The sequence below is a fragment of the Styela clava genome, chromosome 10 (genome assembly GCF_964204865.1).
Source record: "Styela clava chromosome 10, kaStyClav1.hap1.2, whole genome shotgun sequence".
Taxonomy (NCBI): domain Eukaryota; kingdom Metazoa; phylum Chordata; class Ascidiacea; order Stolidobranchia; family Styelidae; genus Styela; species Styela clava.
In genome coordinates, this window is record NC_135259.1 from 19,278,141 (window position 1) to 19,302,514 (window position 24,374).

Consider the following 24,374-nt stretch of genomic DNA (forward strand, 5'->3'; position numbering starts at 1 on the left):
CTCGAAGAAGCAGAAAGTACATGTTTTTGCTGCCAATGCCGAAAGCTACAAGACCTATATAGATTTTCGGCGGTGCATTATGCGCCTATGGCTTTGAAATATCGGCGCTCCAGAAGTGTGTGTACCAATATGGGGATAACTAATTTTGTTCGCCTACTTTACATCAAGTTCTGTAAAGGGACGGACGCCTATGGACAGGGAGCATATTCATTTCGCTAACACAGATAGTCCCAAACTCGTAGTGGAACTAAAATAAGGAAAATCGAAATAAAATTATGGCCTAACCCTAACCTGGTGCACACACTACGGGTGTATAGAAATATCTTGGATTCTTTGGAACTTATATTTTAACACAAAGCAATTATATTTACCTTCTTGCAGTGTCTATATCGTAGAATTAGCGTATTTTTTTCATAAATACTGGAAGTATTTTTCACCTACTGGAGATATATAACTACAATTGCCGCAAGAAAGGGATTTATTTCCGGCAGAAAAAATGAATATCACCGACCTTGGAAATGGGTAAGCGAGGGACGAATCGGGGGCATTTGAGATTTCAAAGAGTGTTTAGCATCACCGCTAGAAACAAAGCGGATTAGGGTAATATTATTGAGAATGGCAATTTGAGGCTTCGGCGTATTCTCACGTTTGAAGAGTGAAGTTAAGGGTCTGATCGTCCTACACATTTTATGAAGACTATTTAATCGAATTTCACTCTCCCGGGATAAATGTGGAACGTCGTATTCTATTCTAACAGTATAAGAAAAAAGTGGCTGCAATATGATAAAGTCGTCGTATCAGCTTTACTCTCCTGATAAAATATTTGTTGCAACATTGGACGTTTTCAAATGAAATTATGAATTTTAACAATTAATGAAGCTCATCTCACTGGCTGGAAACCGGCTCTCTTTCCGTTAATCAAGTTTTATTTTTTGTTATTATTACTTCGGATTCGTATGTGTTAGTTGCCATAAAGATTCTTGAAGTTGAATAAGAACGTTGCGTTGAAAGAGATTATGCTATTCTTAATTATTTATTTTAAATTATCTTCATAGTACTCCAATGATTAAACTCGATTTATCGTCTTTATAACGGAACATGAATTACCATATTTTTAGTTCTTCGATGCAAATGTTCAACTGCGGTCCTCCCCCAGAAGTTCCGTACACATTCCCTACCTATATGGTCATGGCGATTATTAATGGAATCATCGCTGGAGGCGGTATGCTTGGCAACGCTTTGGTCGTGTTCGTTCTCCTGGTTGCTACGGACAGACAGGTATGATTATTTGAATATTAACTTTGAGTTAACATTGAGGATCGTCCCAAGGCAGGTTTTTTGTTTATTTCTTGTTTTATCATAAAAGAACTTTCTTGAACAGCTGGATTCGAGCACAGAGTTTGTATAGGTACATTATTTTTGAAACTTCAGACATCAGGCATAGGTTACGCTTTGAAAATCAGATTTTAAAAAATTCGTTTTCTTTTCTTTTGCAACAACCTTACTTGAACATCTGATTTAGAGCACAAAGTTTGTTGATACATTGTTTTTAAAACTTCAAGCATCTGGATAGGGTAAAGTTTGTAAATCATATTTCAAAAGCGATTTTCTTTTCGTGCAAATGTATGGCTGCTCACCGGTCGGTACTCTTTCGCAAAAACCTTTATTGAGCAACTGAATTAGAGCACAAAGTTCGTAGGTACATTGTTTTCAAAACGTTGGGCATCTGGATAGGTTAAGCTTTGGAAATCATATCGCAAAATTGTGTTTTTAGCTGATTCAGAGAATACAGTTCGTTGGTACATTGTTTATGAAACCTTAGGCATCTGGTTAGGTTAGGCCAAGTGTGGCCAACACGTCAAACGCGATCAATCGGTGGATCGCAACTGAAGTTTGAGCAATCATGTAACATCTATGGTTTGAGAGAATTTTTTTTTTTGCTCATTAGATAATATGGATAATTGCAGTTATTAGCATATTCAGCATTTTAATGTGTATGCTCTTATTACCGATCAGTCGATCGCCAGCTATTTTAAAGTTTTAGCGGTTGAGCAGGTTGGCACACCCTCTGTTTAAGCTTTGAAAATCAGATCGCAAAATTGTTTTCTTTTCTTGCAAAAGGACGTCAACCCATAGGGTTCTACGTGCGTCAAAACATGTTTTTCTTGCGATCAAGTTCGTTCAATCTTAGACTTCACTAATTAACCGTTATCGATCTTTATTTGAAACGAAAATAAATGATCTAGGTATCAGATTTCTTGTTATTGCTTGAAACACTTGAAACACTGTTAAAAAAAATTAGTATTTTAACAGTATATTATAGCGGTGATAGGCCTTAATACTATCGTAATACTATCTAATTCTAATCCATATAGCGTAGGTTCCCAAAGTGTTCCAGAGCTCCGTTAGAGAAATCTTTGTGGTCCGTGAGATATTTGTTTACCTATTATTAAAATAAATATTTTTTAAATACAAAGCAGCAAATACATCTGCGTCTTTAAATAAAGTAATCTTAGTTTACTCGGATATATTAATCGGTAAATTACAATGCGTCTTTTGTTTTTATTTTTCAATTTTGTGTGGGGCTTCGCAAATATCAGTCAACCTTTTCAACAGGCTGCTTAACATTAAAAGACCAGCCATTAAATAGCTTTTCCAAGTATTGCTATTTCGAGTAAAAGCCCTCGTTATTGGGGGGAAAACTATAGATCGAAAATAATTTAATGGCTGTTTCAAGAATTGGGTGAGCGAAAAAAAAGACGTAAATATTTTTCCACGGTAATTCTGTGCCAACGTAGCGGTTTTCACGGTAAATTGAGAGCATTCGGTGGCATATGGGGCATTATTGATAACATTGTGAAAACACAAACCTTGAAAAATAAACGTTTAACATTACCGTTACAGCAATGTTTAAATATACAGGGTGGTCGCTAGAAAAACACAAAAATTTGCTTTTCAACGATATTAATATTTGAACAGTAATTTACAGGAATCCTGATTGAACTTGAGAAATTAATTGAGCGTAAAATTTAAAATAACAGGTATTGAGGTAAATCTTCGTTCTGGAATTTCTTGTCAATTTCTGAAATATTATTTTTATGTTTTCGTTCATAAGATAAGTCCAAGAAACACTCTCGCAGGTATTTCTCGCCGGTACTCCGGTACTCCTGTAGTGTGTGTATCAGGTTATGGTTAGGCCATAATTTTATTCCGATTTATTTTCCTATTTTAGTTCTATTACGAATTCGGGGACTGCATGTGTTAGCCGAATGAATATACCCACTGCCCATAGTTTCCAGTCCTTTTACACAACTTGATGTAAAGTAGGCAAACAAAATTAGTTACCCTCCATATTGGTACACACACTTCTGGAGCGCTGGTATTTTTCTTTTTTTTTGGTGTTTCCTGTTACTTTAAATGGTCTTCGATTATAAATAAAAAGTCGATTAATTTATCAGGACGACCAGCCTTCTCCTTAATATCTTGGAGACCAATTTAAAATTGTAACCCTCATACATGTACATTGGTAACATTATCAAAACGTTCAACATTTACGCCAAAAGCGTAGCCAGAAATTTTCAAAGAAGGAGTGGATGTTCTGAGATTTCTAATTGCCAAGTTAGCCCGTAACAGCTAGAAAACGTGCAGTTTCAAAAGTCCCAGAGTCTAAAAAGCGTTTACAGAAAAATACCCTCTTTTTGTATTTTAAATGGAGATATTTTCCGACCCTCAAAGCCATCCCACCGCTACGTCCCCGATTTACGTTGCAGCAATGTTAAAAATTGATGATATTCAAATAGTAATTTACAGGAATCTCGAACTTGAAAAATGAATCGAGCGTGAAATTTTAAATAAGAGGTATCAAATTAAACCATCACTCTGATAAATAAGAGGATAAATAAACATTGAAGTCGGTGATCGGGAAACATAAATGGTATACGAATCAATACAAATTTCATACTATATTCGGTTTCTTTGATATCTTACCAATTCTGCTTTTATGTCAATTATGCAAACAACATTCCCAAAATCTAATTATAGATTTCACGTCTAAGCCGGTTGGTTCATTTTAATTCGTTCAAAACATTTACATAACGGAAAATTTGATTATGTACTCGAACTTATGATACGCGGAACTTATACTCTGGCATTTGTACAGTAATGCTACAAGCAAATAGTAAGTAAAACCCTCCTTCAAAATACCCGACTGTTATTGCTGATTAGCCCTTGTACCGGAAATAAACAAGAAAGTCGATGCTGGGGGAAGCATAAATAAATAGTATGTAAATCTTGCAATACGTGCCACTTATACTCTGGTTTTTGTACATTCAGGATTGTTCATAATGTATGTATTTATATGCATGACGATAGTATTAATAAGCGCCCTAAAAAACGGTTGGAAAACGTCGTTGCAGATTAGTAGGGCATTTCAAATCGAATATTCGAATCGAATAGTGAATTATTCGAATCTGTTCAGAGCAAAATTTCAAATCGCCGCCATCTTGTTTTATTCTTACCGCCATATAGTCGACGTGAATTCCTTAATTTTTTTTATTGTAGCAATACTTTTTTCAATGCAATTATGACATATGACTATTTTCTGTAGTGAGTTATTGATAAAAACGTGTTTCTTATTGTGTGTGAACGCTCAGCAATCTGTCTGAGTGCTTTATTCTACGTTTTCAGTAATTCATTCGTTGAAAGGGCCAATTACTATAAAAAAAAATCGCATGCAATTCTATATCTCCCAAGTATTCGAGTTTCGATTCGATTCGAAAAATATATTCGATTCGATTCTGAAATCATCAGATATTCGAAAATTCCCAACCCTACTAATTAGCCATTGTAACGGATATAAACAAGGAAGTCAATGCCCGGGGAAACAAACAAATAGTATACAAATTTCCTAGTATATTCGGTTTTTTTGATATCTTACCAATTCTGCTTTTACGTCAATTATGCAAACAACAATCCCAGAATCAAATTATAGATTTCACGTCTAAGCCGGTTGGTTCCTTTTAATTCGTTCAAAACATTTACATAACGGTAAATTCGATTATGTTATCCCGAGATATGGTTATTCTGTCGATTTTAAGTCAAGTTATCTCAAAGCGAGGCGGGGAGAATCGAAATAGATTTAATAACAGAACAATTCAATGGGTCGGTCTAAACCAGGGGTTTCTAAGTTGTGGTACATGAACCCCACAAGAACACGTTGGGACTTTTCATTAGGCACATTTAATTGAGTATTAGAGAAAAAAAACTATCCATACCTTTTCCTTGATTCCGCTGAAATAAATTTGTGTCTGTGGATGTTTTTACTTTTTAAATCTTTAATTTGGGATATTTCACATGATAATTACGTTTAACCCAAAGTGTTCACTATATGATATGGTCTTTCAAAAAAGTTAAATGCTTTTCGCAATGCGACACTGAAAAAAAAGATTATTTGAATGCGGCCTTTGCAAAACAACTTGGCCCTCAGCGCAATAGGCAATTTAATCGTGACTCTGCAAGAAAAACAAAATATTTTATAGAGAATTATCGATTTATTCGGCCCTGGACACGTCCAGGTGAACTGAAACGTGGTAATTAATGCTTCCGTACATTCAAATGTCAAAGGTCAATTCTATTTAATCTATTTAGGATTTTTCGGAGGACATTATTTGGATTAGATCAGGGTGTAAATGCCTAATGTAAAATCTTTTCTTTACTTTCCGGGCGAGTGAAAGCCGAAAAATAATTATTTTGAGCTCTATGTTCTGTGCCCCATTAACTTTCTCATGTAAGGAAAAAACTACCAGAAAAAAATAAATTCTTTTTGCAAAGATGAGCATTTCCACTTTGATAATAAAAATAAAAATAACCATTTAGTAGCAAAAACCAACATTATCATTCATTTCTAAAACCAATAAAAATAACTAATTTATAACTCTTAGCAATATTTAATAGATTCGTTGCCACATTGAAAATGTTATTGTGGCCCGGCAGTGATTCTGGGCTATGGCACACTGGTTGAAATACTGTGATTTGGAATCAAACATAATTCGCAATCGCATAGATTTAATATTAATAAAACTGTTAATACATCGAAAAATGTAACCTCCTCACGAATGACGTCATTCTGTACGTCGAAAAATGTAACCTCACGAATGACGTCATTCTGTACGTCGAAAAATGTAACCTCCTCACGAATGACGTCATTCTGTACGTCGAAAAATGTAACCTCCTCACAAATGACGTCATTCTGTACGTCTAGAAATGTAACCTCCTCACGAATGACGTCATTCTGGACGTCGAGATATGTAACCCCCTCACAAATGACGTCATTCTGTACATCGAGAAATGTAACCTCCTCACGAATGACGTCATTCTAAACGTCGAGAAATGTGACCTCCTCACGAACGACGTCATTCAGAACATCGAGAAATGAAACCTCCTCACGAATGACGTCATTCTGAACGAGGGAGACAGAAATCATTCGAACGACGTCATTCAGAACATCGAGAAATGAAACCTCCTCACGAATGACGTCATTCTGAACGAGGGAGACAGAAATCATTCAAATGACAAGATGTCAGAATATCATTTTCATTCACACTTTTCGGTTTTTACTGTAATTAGATTTGCACGTAAAATCCCGTGGGAGACCAAACTGACATTTAGTTTCGCGGCAAAGTATTTTCGATGAACGAAATGTTAAGATGTTTTTATTATGTCACTGACTATCCGATTCTCAAATCAATTTTGTTTCCGTGAAGGCCTGGGACAAGGGTTCTCAAACTGACATGATCCGCGGCATCTTCTAAAGACTATTAACGACTGTGTCGTAGTCAGGGGGGCTGTGGGGCCATGCCCCCTTCCAAAAAATTTCAACAATTTCTTTTTTAATTCAATATTGCGGCATTTGCAGTAGCACATGAATTCATACGCCGTTCCAACACTATTTTGCTCTATTCTTACAATATTTACTGGAAACTGACTTTTTCTGGCTTGCTATCAATAATCCTTTTACCTTACCAAATCAACCGAACGAGACAGATGGAAATGCGCGTTCATATGCCTTGGATAACTCCGACAGCAAACAAAGTACGTCTGTAGAGAGATTATTTAAGATGCTGTTTGATACCGGTGGCTTCTTTTTATATGGCTTCGTTCGGGGCAAATGGCACGAGAGAGCGTCGTATTACGTCTTTATACAAAGAAAAATTGCCCTCACTCCGAGATTTCGGGATGGCCACCCTCTTGATTGTGGCCCCTGCTCTACTTTGAAAATATCATGTTCTGCTTTCAACGCTGAAATTTCTAAAATTGAAATTTCTGATTTCCAAGTTATACCATAACAGCCAGCGGTGGAGAGTCTTGTGGGTCTTAAAAAAGGTTTTGAGTCACGAAAAATTGCCATGTATGATAAGACAACTGATGGGAGGGTGGGTCCGACCTGCAAGCCCCGACTTGGCCTATTTGCGATAGGAAAAAATTTTTATATTTATTTCATTGGAAGCATAGCCGATGACTCAAAAATAAAATATGATAGTTTAAATGATTTCGAGAGACCGAAATTGTCCTGGAACAGGCTTGTCCCCCGCCGCTGATTATCTTGTGTGGGTTTAAAATCCAGTATTTCCGTTAGAGTGTGTCCAGGTTAGGGCATAATTTTATTCCAATTGTCCTTATTTTAGTACTATTACGAGTCGGGGACTGTTTGTGTTAGCCAAGTTAATATTCCTCCCGCCCCCAGTCCCTTTACACAACTTGATGTAAATTAAGCGAACAAAATTAGTTACCTCCATCTTAGTACATACACTTCTGGATCGACCTTCAAAACATTACCATCGAGTGAAACATTTTTTATGAGAGTTCAGAAGTTTCGAGCGCCCTCAATTTATTACACCCTTAGGGGGAGAGAGGATTTAAAACCGAGGTGTTAACCTGCAATGCAATGTTTATCCTAAGTATTGATGCCGTAAGTGAATTTAACTAAATATACTCGAGAGTATTTTTTGACGGTATTTCCGCATAAATGACAAATAGAATTGCATCAAAGCGACACAAAAAACTTTTTGGCATATTTTTTTGCACGTGACACTCTCTTGGGAGTTGGACAAATTTAATTACGCGAAAAAAATATTCAAAATTGTGACGTTAATTTATTTTGCCTTTAAATAAACTTTGCCGCAATAAGGAGCGTTTTGTGCCCGCGATGCAAACATTTGGGGACGTTTGTTGGAAGAATTCGCAAAAATTCACTGTTTGCAAAGTGATTTTAAGAAGCACCAGTAAAAGTGTGATGGAAAATGCGCAATGATTACCGAGAAATGTACTTTGCTATGAATCTCGATAAGAAACCTGGGATCTTTGGTACGATCCGACCCTCAACTCTTAACCCCATGGTAAACACGTCAAGGGCGTAAATGAATTGGATAGGCAATACGGAACCCGGAAATTTCGATAAAAATCTAAATGTTCTTATCAGTGCATGCTTATGCAATCTCATGAAGAGCCGTTTTGAATTTAATAGAATGAATCTCGAAGTTGAAATATACATTTTTCTGTAATAACAAATGTCTATTTTGCCTACCAAGCTTCTCTTAAATGAGATTCATTAATATTTATTGTCAGAATAATGGCACCTAAAACTGACCACAAACAGACGAATTGATCGCTTTTATTTGAATATTTCCGATATTGATTTTTTGTATCATGAGACGGGTAGGAAATTTAATATTCACGTCTTTCGCTCTGATCATGGCCCTGTACAAGCAGTCACTGATACCTAACTGGTAAGTGGTGCAAATGGAGCATGTGAAGCAAGTGGGACACACGTGGTACAAGTGGGAAATGTGGTACAGTCGGGGCCTTTTACACTCTTGGCACGTCCCTCGGTACAAGTGGGGCATGTGGTACAAGTGGGACAAGGGGTACAAGTGGGGCATGTGACACTCTCGGTAAAATTTGGGCATGTTTTACAAATGAGGCATGTGATACAAGGGAGGCATGTGGGACGAGTGGGACATGAGATACAAGTGGCGCATGCGACACTCTCGGCACGCCCTCGGTACAAGGGGTACAAGTGGGGCATGTGCCACTCTCAGTAAAAGTGGGGCATGTGGTACAAATGAGGCATGGGATACAAGGGAGGCATGTGGGACGAGTGCGGCACGCCTTCGGTACAAGAGGTACAACTGGGGCATGTGGGGTAAAGTTGTATAAACATAAAAGAAGAATTCATTCCTAAAAGATTTCGATTTGAATATATGGCGTAGGAATATATCTCAGCATGTCAGGTAGCCCTGGCTTATGAGAGAGATTCAACAAAATATTCTTACATTTTGTTGTATTTTGAAGGCTTTTAAATTATTAATACCAAGTCCGAAATCCATTCGGTTATGAAGTACGGAGGTTGAGTGAGTGCATGACAACACTGGACACAAAAAATGAAAAAAAGTAAAAATACTGGACGAGGCGAACTCATAAATCCGCAAACGATCGAGGGAGATAATAGTGTGAAAAAAGGTAGTATCTGATCTATCTGAAAAGGGGTATCTGATCTACTTTTTGTTTGAATATAAATTGGGGCGTCTTGGAATTTATTTTAACAAAGCGTCAGCAATTTCCAAACGGGGGCCTATGTCCTCCAAGGAACCACGAAGCAGTTGGAGGGGCCACAATGCTATGCCGAAAACTGATTTGATTTTCTCTTTACAAGAAAACTTCATGTCCTTTCTAGTTTCATGCTTGATAAGGGAATCACTGGTGTAGATCAGCGATCGCGACTTAGAACTCGCGACATTATACAAGTTTTCCACTAATATCTTACGATGTGTACTTTACTCTACTACTAAAAAAAAAGGAATCTTCCAGTATATTCCAAATTTCATTATGTTCAAACAATCCATGCTCAACGAAGCATAAACAATCTGTGAAATAACTTTATCGAGCAATGAAACTAGGAGAAATGGAGAGTTTGGTAACTACTGACTTACGCTTTGTTAATTAAAATAAGTTACAAGATTCCCCGATTGCTATTAAAACTAAAAAAGAAAAGAAATCACCTTATCTCACTCAATCGTCTGCGAATTTGTTTTATCCAGGCATCAATAATTTGAAAGCCTTGAAGATACAACAAAATGCAAAAATATTTTTAAAATCTTTCGTATAAGCTAGAAAAGTGGTTCTCAACCATTTTATTTCGCGGCCCATTTTCATCGCGCAAAAAGAGTACCCTTTGTCTGAGGCGGGGGACTTGTGACGGTATTTCATAAAGGTATTTCAGCTCAAACGTCTCCTTCTAAACTTTATTAACTGAAGTATGATTCAAATCAATCGCTTTATTCTAGAGTTAATAAAATGTTTATTTTTCGCTTTGCTTATTGGCGCTCCAGAAGAATGTGTACCAATATTGAGGTAACTAATTTTGTTCACCTAATTTACATCAAGTTGTGTAAAGGTGCTGAAACCTACGAGCAGGGGGTATATTCACTTGGCTAATACAGACAGTCCCCGAACTCGTAATCAAACTAAAATAGGAAAAATTGGAATAAAATTATGGCCCAACCCTAACCTGGTATACATACTACGGGAGTACCGTTATTTCAGCTCAAAGGTCTCCATCAAAACTTTAATAATAACTAAAATATGATTAAAATAAATCGCTTTTTGAACTAAACCGCTTGAAATGTACATTTTTTACTTTAATTATTCATTCCAATCAAAGCATTCGAATAACATTTCAATCCAGTTGACAAGAATTTCCGATGAACCGTGAAATTGGCTTGACTGTTGCCAGTTTTATTGACTGAATCTTTTTCTCATTTTCATTTTTTAATTCAGTTGAAAGCCACGATCATCTCATTAAACGATATTGACCGGTACTCAGCGTGTGTACCAGGTTAGGGTTAGGCCATAATTTTATTCCAATTTTTTAATTATTTTAGTTCTATTACGAGTTTGGGGACTGTATGTGTTAGCCAAGTGAATATACTCCTTGCACATAAGTTTCAGTCTAGTTACACAACTTGATGTAAAGTAGGCGAACAAAATTAGATACCTTCATGCTGGTACACATACTTCTGAAGCGCTTGTTAATCTTCTACGGTCTTACAAATTTTTATCCCGCGTCGTGAAAATAGGGTGAGCAATAAACCAGAACCCAGGTCGTTTCTAATGTTTTATCAATAAGCTATACATGGTGAAACGTCCCCCGCCCCCTCTCAAAAGCCGGGAGAATAATCTTTTCAATTTTTCTTCACTTGTCGAGATTTTTTGGTGACGTAACTATCAATTTAAATAAATGAAACCTCATCGATCGGATCTCGAAAAAATATTTGAGAAAACATTCCACGTCAAAATATATTTGATACCAAACAAAATATAAAAAAAATCCGTAATCTCAGACTTATATCTTCTTTCTGAACTAAGAAGTTCGTAAAACGTGCGTTTTCAAAAATCTTGATAGTCTAAAATTCGTTTCAATTTACAAAAAATCGCTTTGTAGGATGCAGAAGAAAATTCCTTTTTTTACATTTCAAATAGGGGGGAGACCGACCACACCCTGGCCCTGAGTGTGGCTATGAATCTTTTCGCTATATGATTTTATATGGCTTATCATGAGAAACTCGCATTTCCTTTAATCAAAGGTCCAATCTATTTCAATTTTTCACTACTCAAAAATAGAGAGAATCGCTATTATAGCTATTTTTTTATTCTTTTCCTTTGAGACCTGAAAGGCTCAATATTTGATTCTAAATTTTGCTTCAATTGTTTGTTTCGATTGGAAAAAAAAACGATTTTCCACAACAACAGATAATTTTGCAAAACGTTCGAAATTTCCCTTCCGTGTCAAAAAGGATTCGTCACATCGGACGCCTTAAATTGCAAATATGGCTAAAAGCGTTATTCCCCCTTTTACAGACTATAAAAACGAGAAAGTGAATTTTATATTGCGATGCAAAAATAAACAGTGTACAAGATAACGCCCCTTCTAAAAAGCATAACCCAGGTCATTGAAAACATATTCTTAATAGAATATAACTTTTGTGCAAAATGTACTAGATTACTGATTACTAGATTACAGAAGTTCAAGTGTTAAATTTATATATATATATCTTCTTTCATTCTCGTAGAAGTATTTAATAAATTTTTAAGTTCTGTTTTAAGGCATGCTGTATTCTTAATCAAATAAAGCATAACTCATTTTAAAAAATGGTCAAAAAATAACCAGGTCATTAAATAATGAATGTTTTTTTTTCCTTTCGAGACTTATGGGGTCAATATTCCACTCTAATTTTTGCTTTTATTGTTTGTTTTGATTGGTCTAACAGTCGCGGAGAAAAGCGACAACAGTAATCTTACCAGGCGTTCAAAATTACCCTGCGCTTAAAAAAAGGAATTCGTCACACCGAATGTCTTAAATTGCAAATATGGCTAAAAGCGCGAATCCCCCTTCTGCAGATTATACAAACAAAAAACTGAATTGTTTTGAATGCACGGCAACAATAAACTGCGTACAGGGTAACCCTTCTTCCTAAACGCATATCCCAAGTCAGGGGACTCCCGAAGTATGCGAACCAAGATGGCGGACATCGGAATGTAATATGTGTACTAGGTTAAGGTTAGGCCATAATTTTAGGTATAAATACTACGGGAAGCTCTTAGCTAGTCTTCGAACTGATAATAGGACTAAAATAAGGAAAATTGAAAAAAAATTATCGCCTAACCCTAACGTGTTACCCAGGTTACGTTCCGATGTCCGCCATCTTGGTTCGCATACTTCGGGAGCACCCAAGTCAGTTTGCAACATTATTCTACAAAGAACATAGGGCGGTTCACGTAACCGCTTGTCGGTTACGGCAGTGTTTCCCAAACTTTGTCGGCCGTGAAACAAAAAAAATTCCATAGGTGCAATAGCATACAGGTGCAATTGTCATGGGTTCAAATGTACGTGGGTTCAAATGTAATGGAACCGTTTTGAATGCACGGCAACAATAAACTGCGTACTGGGTAACCCCTCTTCCCAAAGGCATCCCTCTTCCTAAAGGCATACCCCAAGTCAGTTACAACATATTCTACAGAGAACATTGGGCGTTCACGTAACCGCTTGTCGGTTACGGCAGTGTTTCCCAAACTTTGTCGGCCGCGGACCCTTGTTTTATAATCCTATTTCTGACGGACTCCCACTCTATGCCTAACAATCGGGGAAGAGTAATTTTTCACAATAACACGAACGATATTAATGTGTTGAATGAGATTGCTTCCGACTGCACTATTATCAATTGTCGTAGCAATTTGTGACAAGCAAATTCGTAGGTCCGACTCTACGGCAAGTCTTGACCTATATTTTTACATCAAATTTGTAAGAGATGAAAATGCTGCCTCACACAGGTAGATTTTTCTAATTGCCCATTCTGACACTAATTTTGTCAGCAACTTTTGTCTAGAACGTTCTAAAGAAAAGAACCAATAGCTTTAAATCAATCATTACAGATTCATTAGACTTTTTTTAATATCGTCCCGGATCCCCTCTGCATTCATCACGAACCTTCATGGGTCCGCGGAAACCCTGGGTTACGGCTTTCCCACCATCAACTGCATGCTTCTGAAACAAATAACTGGGTAACTAATCCCATACCCGACATGGAATGGTAACCGGACGAGAGGCCGTGGTTCGCCATATGATTAAGTCTTCTTATAGGTTTTTCGCTTCCTCGGGATAAATATGTAAATCCCAACCTAACAGAACTGTGTGCAAAATGTACTAAATTACTTTCTGGTATAATCATACACAACAGAAGATTTAGGTCTTAAATAAAATAATAATTAAATAAATAAAAATTATTTTAAATAATTTTCTTCGCTTTTATAGCAGTAATTAAAGAATTTATCCAAGCGATCCATTCTTTCAATTTTATTTGCCAGCTTTATACATGGTGCGTAAATTACCTGATTAAAACCTATTAAAAATAAAAGTAGATGAATTATGCTTTTACCCAATAAATTCCAGAATTCAAAACAATAATAAATATGATATTATCAAGCTAAATAATTCATAACTCATTTCAAAGTAAAACAAATAATCCTAAAACGTTGTCTTGTTAAATAATGTTGGAATAACCGCATTCATTATGTATTATCTATTCATTGAAGTTTATATAAAAGTAAACGAATGTATAATGTCAAATTTTGTGTTGATATTTAAATATTTTATATTGTTTATATAAATCGAGCATATCGTTTGTTACCGCGCTCGGTGAATTGCCCCGTTTTGAAAAACTTTTAAGTTATCCCGATCAAAAGCACAGAGATGCGAGTGCACCTTTTTTACATGGCGATTAATCGGCTCTTTCGCTCTGAATAAGACCACGTCAGATTAGTCACTGATATTTGGGTTGAACTGGAATCTTTCTCGTTCGGCAGTGCCTAACAAAGTGGTTCTCAACGCACGCTTTTTAGAATTTGTCAAGTCTCGCGTCCCACCTGAAAAATAACTATCTAACAATAAGCTACAAATAACAAATAGTAAGGCAAAAGTATGTTTTATAAAAAAACGCGTCGAAAATACCTGGATGGAACGTAAATGATGTAATAAATGAACAGTTTTGAAATGTAAATATCTAAAATACGGCCAGCAAGTTCAAAGCTAACAAATATTTTTATTGGAAACGTAGTGGACACAGCGATCGTTTCAAAATTTTGTTGTTATTGTTATTATTTGCACCGTCAACACGTTTTGAAGAAATTGCTTTTCTCTTCGAATACTGGACCAATTGCTTTGAAATTTTCAGTGGTTAAAGATAAAAAATTTTTTCAGAAGGCTATTACTTTTTTTTGCTCTATGACGTCATCAAAATTATGTGACTCTACGTGTCCATATATTTGAGCATAGCTCTCTCTTGTTTTAATTAGCTTCACGCCCTCTCAAAACTTTGTCTACACCCCCTCGTGGGCGCGCCCGCCGTTTGAGAGTCACTGGTCTAACCAATTGAATACACTTGAGGTCGCGGCGCGAGATTCGAACCCGAAATGATTTCTAATTGATTGGTTGTTTGTGTTTTATTTATGGCATTTCTAAAATTGCGGAATTCGGCGGGAATATTTCTATTCGAAGTTCTATTCGGCAAAAATAAGCAATTTCAACGCATCAACCATCAAGTCATTCATCCCACAAACATGCTAAATACTAACTGCGGACTTCGTATACTGCTTTATTACAACACGTCAGTAGCGTAGCCATGCACGAGGGTCGGACCAACCCCCAACCCCCCCCCCCCCCCAACCCCCCCCCCCCCCCCCCCCCCCCCACCCCCCCTTTTTTTTTTGCAATGTAAAAAATCTGTATTATATATATATTTTTTTTTGTAGCTTGAAACGGTTTTTAAACCTTCAAGTCTTTTTTCCGGACCCACTAGAGCTGTTATGGTATCACTTGGCGATTAGAAATTTCTAAACATCTTACATTCGAAATATTTTTTCTGGTGTAAATTCGTGTAAAAAAAATGCAAAAGAAAACATGTTGACATAGGCAAATACCGCTACTTCATCTATAAATACAGTAATCATTCCAATTTGCCATTTTGTGTCCAATTCCCACGCCCACCACGTCACCCAAGCTGTAATAAATTGGATAGAAAGTACTGATTCCTTAAAAAATAGTAGTATCTCAATACATATCGTTAGAGACCAGTGAATGGGGCTTTATTCAAAGCAAAAGGCACGAATAATCGTTGTTGAGAAAACAAGTGTCCCAGTTGCCCGTGTATTCAACTAAAACATGATCCGCCCTGGGACTCACAATCCACAACACATTACATAGTCCATTACCTTATCTTATGTTTGACATCAAAATTATTTTTTATGAAGTAAAAAAGTAACAGGATGCAAAACATGTTGGTTTGATGCCGGGAAACGACGTTTTCAATGTATTTTAAAAAAAGGAGAAACAACCATGATCTCTCCATAAAATCTTGAAAAAATCACGAATTCTTAGGAAACCTGATAAAAATACTAAGATAAGCTTTGATTTCATCTTTTTAAAACCCCAAAAAAACACATTTTATCCTTGGCGTGAAAACATACTGAATAATTAAAGTTGCAGGGTGCGATGTCATCGATTAGTGAATGTAAATGGAATCGAAAACGTGTTTTTTTTTTCGTTTTTAGCTTTTTTGCACCAAAAAAACACGGTATTTTGAAAAAAGTACGTGACCTAGCGTTAGATTATATAGGTACGTTGGTTTAGGTTGATTGTGTAGGCAACGTCCTGAACATTAAAACTTACATCTTTCAAAAATATCTTCCTGTGTATGGGGGACGTAGCCATACTTGAGTTTCGAAACCCTCCCCCTCTCTAATGCACAAATGTAACCACGTACGCCACGTTTTAAAATAACAAATTACTAATTATCTAGTTGGAGTTAGAAATTATTTTAAAAATTGCATTTCCAACGCAATCTGCATTACTAACCCTAACTGGATAATTACTATTTTTTTTGTTTTGTTTTGAGCGGTGGAGGATGTGTTTTTGGCGGGGAATTTTACAAAAAAAACACCTCTTTTTACCATAACCCTGAAATTTAATCGCTTAAAGACTTGGGGCAGACTCGACCAAACGAAGGCTGTTCCTATCAAATTAGCGGGATTTTGAAATTCTCTTGCATGTAATATTTCGATCTATTCTTTCATGCATATATAAAAATGAGCGCAAATCATGTGTCGTTCAGATTTTAACTATTTTCTCGATTTTATTTTGATAAATCACAATCGCTTTTTATATATACGGTCAAAGCGGATCGCATTTAGTAGAATATTCTATTTTTAAATTCCCGATATCTATCAAAAAAATCTTCTTATTTATCATCGCATTCGATCTTCCGATCTAAATTATTTACAACTTCCGCGTAAAGGGCCAATGTCGGTCGAAGAGTTCAGAGGTTATAGCAAAAGAGAGGTTATAGTTCCGAATTGCGTCGCTAGCTAAGAAATATTTAATTTCCATCTATTCCCAGAACAGGTACACGGCAGGCGGGTACGTGCCTGTGTATCGATACTTAACAATATCAATAGGGCATGCTGTTCTGACGTCATTTGATGACGTCATAACACGCACACACAAAAACGAAGCCCACAGAAATTTTTAAAAATAAATAAAAAAAAGTAGCCTTCTAGAAACAAAAATCTTCAACCACTGAAAATTTCAAAGCAGTTGGTCGAGTAGTTAATAAAAAAAAGCAATTTTTTTAAAACAGCAAGAAAAAGAATTTTAACAACAATTACACCGAAACGATCCACGGGTCCACTTTGTGTGCAAAAAGTCCTAAGATAAGATATTACACTCGTTTGACAATAGAAGTTGTTCTATCGTGTTTTATACCTCTTCCTATTTTGTTTCAGGATACGTCATCAGTGACGTACGTATTGAACCTAGCGATCGCAGATTTCTGTTTTCTAGCAACAGTTCCTTTTGTCATCGACCAGAAAATTCACATCGCATGGAGGTCAGGAGAGTTCATGTGCAAGTTTGCTGTCGGATTCATGACATATTTGAATTTTTTTGTAAGTTTATAGTAGTTTGTTTTATTGTACTTATATACAGAATTGTTTAAACACTCTGTTTTTCGGTCGCTCCAGAAGTATGTGTATCAATATGTAGGTAACTAATTTTGTTCGCCCTCTCTACATCAAGTTGTGTAAAGGGACTGAAACCTATGGGCAGGCGATATTCACTTAGTTAACACATCCAGTCCCCAAACTCGCAACAGAACTAAGATAAGGAAAATCGGAATAAAATGATGGCCTAACCCTAACCTAGTACACATGATCTATGAGAGTACTGTTTCTCGTGACTTGGTCCGTAAAGTCGAAGTTCGGTATGTTTTGTGGCTGCTTTTGTTGGCCGTATGTCAAATCGTAGTCAGGGAAGCCAGTATTAGGTTAATGAAATTGTACCAGTCTTTTCTGATTTCTCAATTTACGAAACCAGCTAAAGCAAAGCAAAGGTGATGCTGCAATGCATCTAGTATCGGCATTCCAATAACTGCTGGTTAAAGCAGGCAACACGCGGTTTGTTATTTATATGTATCCAATGGGAAGAAAACAAAGCTGGCCTTCTCTAACGTTTATGCATTCGATATCTTTATATTGTGGGGCCAGGGATGGCGCTGACACCGAGTAAAAACCCTGGGCCTTCTTTCTGAAAACTATCCAAATTGTTCCGAGAACGGTGACAAATTCCAGAGCTGCAGAAAAGTTCGACAGGCCCCTGATTTCAAAGTACTTCAAGCGATATTCAAGGGATCACATTAAAATTATCAAGATAAATGCCATTTTTTAAACTTAGAATTTAAACATCAAGGAAAACTTTTAAACCCTTTGGTTTATATATATATGCGTGTATATATATGTAATTTAAATATTTTGTTCGACGGGCTTATCACTTGTAATCTCGCTTGTCCCTTACACGATTCTCCCTTTACAAGCAGATTGGCTTGTCCCAAGAGAGTTTCAATGTTTTGATGAATGAGGCTAAATATATATTATTTGACGTAAGATTTCAGAAGTTTAAGAAGGCGTGCAGACATGCTTCGCTATTGCTGTGCGCGTGTGTGGAACTCATTTATTTATAGTCGGTCGGTTTGTTTTTCTAGCTCGTTTATATTATCTGAATTTCTAATTAGACTGAATTGTATTTTTTTCGGTTCTGACTTCTGATACAAGCAAGAATTCCAACAACTAAAGAGCAGAATTTGATTCCTCTTAATACAATTTTCTTCAGCTTTCGCTTTGGGCACACGAGGGATGGGATTCTCTTGTTGATATAAAATATATATCGTTCACTTCCTTCCAGTTGCGCATGCTTTTCCATACGACGCATTTATACTTTTTCGTTCTGAGCGTACCCAAGGGACCCAACCCCGGAACCTCCCTTTTGAAATGTAAAAAAAAATATTTTTGCGTAGCTTGAAACGCGATTTAGATCTTCGGGGCTTCCCCCCACCACACCCCTTGAATATTCCTGGCTGCGCCCCTGCTGGTAGGAACTAAAAGTTATTCCATAACAGCTGTCTAATCCTCTATTTTTTTCAGGTCAGTCCTCTTTTCTTGATGGTGATGAGCATCGATCGATATCTTGCCGTTAACAAAGCAGTGTCTTCGACAAAACTTCGAAATTTGAAATCCTCACGCCTTGTGAGCGTAGTGGTTTGGTGAGTGGAATTTTTTTTTTTTTTTTGAAATTATTGCACACGAATTTTACATATGGATCGTTTTGTTAATATGTTGTTGGTATTTTTTTTATTATAGGTATAAAAAATGTAGGACATGTAACACTTTCGAATTTTAGTCAGGCTGCTGTTGTTTAGGTACTCCCGGAGTATATGAACTAAGATGGCGGACACCGGAACGTAGTATGTGTACCAGGTTAGGGTTAGGCAATAATTTTTTTCCAATTGTCCTTATTTTAGTTCTTTTGCGAGTTCGAGGACTAGCCAAGTGTCTCCCGTAGTATATGTACCTGAAATTATGGCTTATTCCTAACCTGGTACACATGCAACGTTCCGGTGTCCGCCATCTTAGTTCACATACTCCGGGAGTACCCAAACAACAGCCTCCTGACTAAAATTCGAAAGTGCTACTTTTGCCGTTTCATACAATGCCCAGCAAAACGTGTCCTTTCCTTCTTTGTTATTGAGGAGATCCTAGTCATCTTACCATTCCGTCGGTTAATTGCTGGATGCGTCTTCCAGGTTAAGGTCAACCTGGTCCCTTAGCATTCCAACATGGCTATAAACCAAACCAAAACACGATAAGTCAGTAAATATAAAACAATTAACTAGTTAACTTATTTGTATCCGACCTAAACAGGCGGTCGGAAAACAGGCGTGGTTCGCGGTATTTTCCCAAGTTTACTATTGGTTGGGAATCAGCATACAATTCAATCCGTATGGCTCGTTATGACCCAAGGGAACAAAATTATTCGGTTTATTCTGTGTAATTGTCGGGCTAATGGATGCGGTTTCGGCGGTAATATTCACTTTTGGTTATGGGTAGCACAAGTATGGGATAGCGTTTGGGAGTTATACATATGTATGGACCATCTTTGGCAGGGATAAAAGTGATTTCAGGTCACTAATAACATAAAATCGATGACGGAAATTAGCCTGTTTGAAAATGAGTTGATATGATTGAGTTACAGCAGTTGCTGTATACCACGACTGGTACAGATCAAATAGTAAATTTCGCGGATCTTTTGAGGAAGCCCCGCCGAAAAATAACACCACCGTCACCGTTAGTAATTAATTAAGTAAGGGTGAGGGGTGGGAATCAGATTTCCCTAAAAATTCATATCATTCCGTAGCCGAACACTGAGTGGATAATTACTCATTTGTTTGTTGAAACGTAGCTGGGATATTTTTCTCAAATCTCTTATTTTTGCATTAGCGACGAGGGCTTTGTACAAAAGATCCAGGTTTTGCCGACGTTTTGAATATTTTTGCTTCTAAGCGACGCTTATGCACGCCTTCAGTTCCGAATCAGAACGAACGCGAGATTTGACCATCACAGTCAAGTCTAGCGTTTTAATCGCTTGGTCGTCGCTTGGGCCCGGCATTTTAGAATGCCTGATGATTTCAGGATCGAATCGAATATTTTTTTCGAATCCAATCTCGAATACTTGGACGATATGTAATCGTATGTTATTCTCTTATTGTAATGAGGGTACTCCTGAAGTATGCGCACCAAGATGTCGCATAACCTGAACCCTAACCTGGTACATAACCTGAGTTCAGGTTGTGCGCCATCTTGGTGCGCATACTTCAGGAGGTCCGTAATGGGTCCTCCAGACACATAGATTACGAAAACATAGACTCCATAAGTCAGACAGCTCTCTGAGTGTTCACTCACAATTAGAATCAACAATCACTCCTCTAGATTATAGAACATGTTCCAAAGAATCTGGGTTATATTTTTGTGTTCTGTGTTTTTGAGCAAACCTGTGAGATCGCAAATAAATAAGACTAAAACGCGAAATCTCTTGATCTCTCACGAAACTACTTCTTCAAAATCAGGTGGCGAATCTTATAAATCATTTAGGAGACGTGTGGTTTACGTCTATCCCCATAATCGCATAATCGATAAACGAGTCTGGGACGAGAAATGAATTGACATTTAATCATTAACACGAAACCGAACGTGTTTATCGTCGTAATCGGAACGGACTGTATTTTTTTTTTTCTTAATTTCCAAAAATTCGTCGATGGAAATTCCTTTGCAGAATTTGAGCAAGCATTGAAAAGTATCGACCTGAAGTTGAATATAGACTTGCAACCTGTACCATAAAGAATCCCGGGAATTTGAATTTATATTTGTGCAGATTGCAGATATTTTTCGTAAAAATTTGTCCAAAAATCCATGGATGGGAACTCCTTCGCAGAATGCGAACAAGCATACAAAAAACAGCAACCTGAAATTGAATATAGACTTGCAACCTGTGACATAAAAAATCGATTGGCATTTGAAATTATTATTGTGCAGATTGTCGATTGTGTGATCATAGTAAGCAGTCACAAACGACTGACAATATTCCATGACAGGGGTGAGCGAATTACGGTCCGCGCTTCACCGAAGTCTTCCATCCGGACCACTTGCATCTGCGCTAAAATTACGCCTATAGTTTAATGAATATAAATTTCTGGTGAAAAAAACGTCATAATAACCCCGATTGTTACATTGTGCTTGTTATTATTAAACGTTAACCTAGCTCAGGGTGGTCCAAGGTTGTCGGCTCCGCGGGCCACAAAATTATTTTTGCATTGTTCGCGGGCCACAATAGTGCCAAGAATAGGGAAACAGTGCAATTGTTGTACAAAACAAACACTTTTATTGTGCAAACATAGTTATCAGGCATAGCCATTCTAGGCTAATACAATCCACATTCAATTTTTAGTTTTCTCTGATTCCTGTATTGTTAGCATATATTCCCGACCAAAAAGTTAGATCGCCAGATAAAAATTCAGATTGCCAAGCACATCATTCAAATTTCAATTTCGCTAGTTGCCTCAGCTAGCCATAACACTATTTAATTTAGTGACATTAGAGATGACAATATGTCAAAAGATTTTTCTGATTAATTTTATGACGAAACAACACGAAATGCGATTTTTGGATTACTCTCCGAATATGACGCGGGCCACAGATAATGAAGCGGCAGGCCACATGTGGCCCGCGGGCCTGGGTTTGGACCACCCTGACCTAGCTGATGGAATTAAACTTTTATGAATTTTTATTCATAGTTTTTCATGTTGAGTTTTGTGCCTCTGACCAAGTAACCAAGTCTATTGTCTGCAACTGACCCACTCAGAAACGTACTTTCCCACCCCTGTTCCACGACCTACCGGAACTTGTCTTTTACGTGCATCGCGTTAATGATAATTGAATTTTACGATATTATAATTTCCAAACTTTAAATTAATGTTGTTATCACGGGCAATGAGGCCCTTTGACCGGGCGAGCTTCTGGTAGTCTGTGCCCGCATACTCTCGACTATGAAGTGTTATATATATTTGTGTGTGATATTATTCTCAATGTGTTGTCTTCCCACTTGTTTTTCTGTTATTGGCTGTTTTGAATAATTAAGGGTTATCAGTGACGTATCTATGATATGGCAGACATGACTCGTGGTTTGGGCATGGGCGCAAAAAAGCAACAACTTTTAATCTTAAAATGTTTCAAATATTGATTCAAAATTGAACTGATTGAAACTTGTGTTTATTTGAATATTATATTACAAGTATCTCAATTCCACAATAGCCGTTAAAATAGTCAAATATCGATCAAGGGGCACATTCTTAAAATTTTCCACATGTGTCGTTTCACGTAGATACGCCACTGAGTGTCGGGGGCGTAAAAAAAGCAAAAAGTTGTCTTTGGCACGTTTCGCAGTGGGTAGACAGTCGGATTAAGTTTTGTGGAGCACGTTTGTTTTACGCTAAGTCGAATTAATTGGATTGTCGCTCGTCCGTCTTAAAAGCGTGTTACGTAATAATGCTATCAATGAGATTACTATTGTATCACAATCGAAAGGTCAATCCAATTGTGTGATCAAAGCAAGCAGTCACAAGAGACTAACAGCATTTCATGGTCTACCGGCACTTGTCAATATTCCTTTTATGTTCATCGAATTAACGATAATTTTAAAATTTTGCCGTATCAGACTTATGAGCAGACACACCCTTCAGACCAGGGCCTGTGAATACAAGACTGAAAGCTTTAAGATACGTCGCCGTCCCGGAATAGCTAGCATAACGTATAGGTTGGGGTTTCTATCGCCATCGTGTCCAAATAATTGATAATTATTTCTATACGTGCCGGTGACAGCACATTTGCGCCCACGTACATTTGCACCCGTAAACTACACCCAGGACATTACTACCAGTGTTTCCTCTAAGGTGTGCGCGCGCACACAGCTATCAGAGGCTGCGCACACGCATAGATTTACTGCGCACAGACCTATTTCGATGTAATGTAACAATGATCTCGGTTGGAAGGTTGAGAAAGTTTGTTGTTGGCCCACCCATTACCCGGTTAAAACGCCATTTTTTTTCATTGGTTTTTGCACAAATATTAGTCATTTCCAAAAAAGTGCGCACACACCAAAATTACTGCGCACACATACTACAAAAAATTAGAGGGAACATTGATTACCACCCTTGTACATTTGCCCCCACTGACATTTGCACCCACGGAAATGACCATGGGTCCAAAATTCCATGGATGCAAATGTTGATGAGTTCAAAAACCGATGAATGCAAATGTACGTGGATGCTACGCTTATAGCTTTTTTGAAGTATCGTTGATTTGTTCAAAGGTGTGAAAGCACTTCATAAAAGGCGTGTTCCCAACGGTTAGCAGTGCACATTCCATCTTTCTGTGGTTGATGAACAACTTCTCTTTTTTTATCAAGGTTGGTTGCATTGGCGGCTGTGATTCCTCTCGCCTATTTACATTCAACTGATGGAGGACTAATCAAGAAATGCAAACCAAGATTTCCTGGACAAAAAATCGGTGAAAATTGTTTGTTTGTTTATTTCTTTGGGATGTACATGTAAATCCAGAATAGGATTTGTCCAGGGGATACGAACCAATTCATGCCGGGTGTGAGATTAGTTAGCCAGGTATGGATTTGATGGTGGGGAAGCCGTAACCGACAAACGATTCCGTGAACCACCATACGGCGACGAGCAGTCCAGCAATCTTCTCACACATAATCATCACCACATGGAATTTGAACCTGCAAACCCACGCAGAGTAATAATCAGAGGTGCGGTGGCGAGCGTATTCCTTACGCTCCTGAACTGAAACTCGTCGGAAGACGAAATGACCAT

The 24,374-nt window shown here is 37.3% G+C and overlaps 1 protein-coding gene across 2 annotated transcripts in view; it reads left to right on the forward strand.

Moving 5' to 3' along the window:
- Positions 1 to 390: 390 nt before the first annotated feature.
- The window catches only part of LOC120338263 (uncharacterized), a 48,044-nt gene continuing 24,060 nt past the window's right edge, over positions 391 to 24,374 (forward strand). For both annotated transcript variants that reach the window (XM_039406228.2, XM_039406229.2), the window contains exons 1-5: positions 391 to 522; positions 1,119 to 1,278; positions 17,389 to 17,550; positions 19,081 to 19,199; positions 23,954 to 24,054. In XM_039406228.2, the coding sequence (XP_039262162.2) occupies positions 497 to 522; positions 1,119 to 1,278; positions 17,389 to 17,550; positions 19,081 to 19,199; positions 23,954 to 24,054 (568 nt within the window). In that variant the 5' untranslated portion in view covers positions 391 to 496. The remainder of the gene's footprint in view (positions 523 to 1,118; positions 1,279 to 17,388; positions 17,551 to 19,080; positions 19,200 to 23,953; positions 24,055 to 24,374) is intronic.